This window comes from Sinohyriopsis cumingii, chromosome 5 (assembly GCF_028554795.1).
Source record: "Sinohyriopsis cumingii isolate HCF-2022 chromosome 5, ASM2855479v2, whole genome shotgun sequence".
Classification (NCBI taxonomy): domain Eukaryota; kingdom Metazoa; phylum Mollusca; class Bivalvia; order Unionida; family Unionidae; genus Sinohyriopsis; species Sinohyriopsis cumingii.
This window is the reverse complement of record NC_142965.1, coordinates 8440240-8442857: the sequence shown is the minus strand read 5'-3', so window position 1 is coordinate 8442857 and position 2618 is coordinate 8440240. Positions and strand designations below refer to the sequence as shown.

Here is a 2618-nt window from a genome sequence, read left to right as displayed (position 1 = left end):
GTAAAATCAGGCCCTTCACAAATGGATTGACTATTAACAGATACTAAATGCATACCGCAGAAACTTTTCTAGAATAGTGCTTCTAGCGTTTGATGTTAGACAATTTGTTTTGGAGCTAAACAGTAAACTTAACTGACCATTGAAGTCTCCGGCGAGTATGGGAATGCCTTCTTTACAGAAAATATCAAACTGATCCTTTAGTTCTTCTATTGTTTCGGAGTAACTTGCAATAGAAAAATTAGCTGATGGCAAAAGTGCCCCGAATATAAAATATTTAAGTCTATCGTTACATTTTACCTCTATCCATAAAACTCTGTCGCTGCCGGCGCTCGACAATGGATTAACGCGGAGTGATTTTCTATAAAGGATTGCTATTTCCCCGAACCCTGTATGTCTTAGCCTTTCTTCAAACTTTACTGTTAGCCTATTGTCAGAACGATTTAAACTCTGGATGTATATTGTCTAGGAAATTGAGCTGCTCCGGGAGAATCGAATGCTCAGTAAGCACAGCAATATCTACCTCATTTAGCAAAGAATACAAGTAAGGTGACCCATACATGACTCATTTTACGTTCCATGTCCGATTTCGGACTGATGGCAACCTCTTCAACTTAAGGCGACTTCATGTCCACACCAAAACCGTGGAAAAACTTATTAGAGAACTTCTCTTTGCAGACGACGCCGCCCTTGCTACGCACATGGAAGCTGCCTTACAGCGCGTAACATCCTGCTTTGCAGAAGCTTGCCAGCTCTTTGGTCTTGAGGTCAACCTAAAGAAGACTGAGGTAATTCACCAGTCTGCTCCCAAGGAAGAGCACCGACCACCAAGCATCTTCAATGACCAGAGAGAGCTGAACGTAGTCCACCCGTTCACCTACCTGGGTTGTGTGATATCCTCTGATGCCAAGATCGACAAAGAAATAGATAACAGACTGGCCAAGGCAAACAGCGCCTTCGGCAGACTCTATAAACAAGTCTGGCACAATGCCAGTCTCAAGAGAGATACAAAGAGCAGCGTCTACAGAGCTGTCGTGCTGACCAACCTCCTATATGGCGCCGAATCCTGGGTCACCTACATCCGCCACCTCCGCCTCCTTGAACACTTCCATCAGCGCTGCCTCCACACCATCCTCAACATCCACTGGATTGAGTTCGTCACCAACACTGAAGTCCTCAAACAAGCAGGGATCACCAGCGTTGAGTCCACGCGCATGAAGATACAGCTTCGCTGATGACCGTAAAAGCTGGCGAAGTAAAGTCCACCAGGCTGCTGTCACTTTTGAATAAAACATACGGGCCATCTTGCAGGAAAAACGATGGCGAAGAAAAAACCGGGAACCATCGGCAGCACCCACCACAACCCAGACACTCCCCTGCAGCCTCTGTGGACGGACGTGCCTGTCACGTATAGGGCTCGTCAGCCACCAGCGCGCGTGCAATAGACATGGACATACCCCTTCCTAATCTTCGCAAGCGAAGTCTAGCCAACAATGCATGTATGTATGTATGTATGTATGTATGTATGTATGTATGTACGTATGTATGTATATAAGAAAATTGCAGAGGCTGCGCAGACGTGCAGCAGCGAATATCTCACAACTGCGACACACATTTCATTGATCAAGCAAATCAAAGCGTCATGTCTTGTCTAGTGTAAACCAGACTGTTCAAAACACAGATTGGCTTGATTAGTCACTTGACGTACTCACATAAGCCAAACCAGTTAGAGTACCGACCACCAAGCATCTTCAATGACCAGAGAGAGCTGAACGTAGTCCACCAGTTCACCTACCTGGGTTGTATGATATCCTCTGATGCCATCATGTATGCATACATTGTATGTATATGTGTATATACTCTCCAAGTGCTAATTTGGAAATAACAGTCTTTCCTGAATGTTATACATCATATTTTCAATACAATTCTCCAAATTTCTGCCCAAATTGAGATATTATATTTATATTATTTTGTTAATGATACTTCAAAAATAAGAGTAATTTAGTCAGAGAAAGAGATTGCAGACAGGATACAAAATGACCTTTTGCTCTTAACATTTAAAATTTAACACATGGAAATATTTATTTAAAATTTAACACATGGAAATATTTATTCTTAATGAAGAGTTGAATAATTCCTCAAACTTTGCAGTTAGGTTGGGAGTCAGGAAGAAAATTGTCTCTTCTACCAGAACAGGTTATTTTGTATTAAAATATACGTGTTCAGTCTTCCATATCATTTTTTTTCTTTTACAATATGCTTGCCACTTCTACCATAACATGTTATTTTCATCTGTTCTTCCAATTTTCGGTAAAGTCTCATGTTACTACTGCCACAACGTATTTGTATGATACTTAATTGTTTGCTTACTTCTTCCAATATTTCTCAAATACAATATTTTATTTAGACTATAATCACATATTCTCAAGCAAATTATATTTATTTCTTTTATGCTTTTGATCACGCTACATTTTAAAATAAAATATCTCTTCTTTAGATGAATAAAACAAAACCTGTAGTGTCTTTCGTTTTGGTTGCCACTTGCATGACCTTGGTGTGTGGTGGCTGTATGCAAGCTTTAAGATTTACTGAAGTTGACCAGAAAGGATATTAATTTCCTG

The 2618-nt window shown here is 40.6% G+C and overlaps 1 protein-coding gene across 1 annotated transcript; it reads left to right on the top strand.

Annotated features, from left to right (window-relative positions):
- Window positions 1-557: 557 nt before the first annotated feature.
- On the top strand, window positions 558-1232 carry LOC149798599 (uncharacterized). The gene has a single exon (XM_089957270.1). It carries the CDS (start codon window positions 558-560, stop codon window positions 1230-1232), a length of 675 nt encoding a protein of 224 aa, XP_089813396.1.
- The last annotated feature ends 1386 nt before the right edge of the window (window positions 1233-2618 follow it).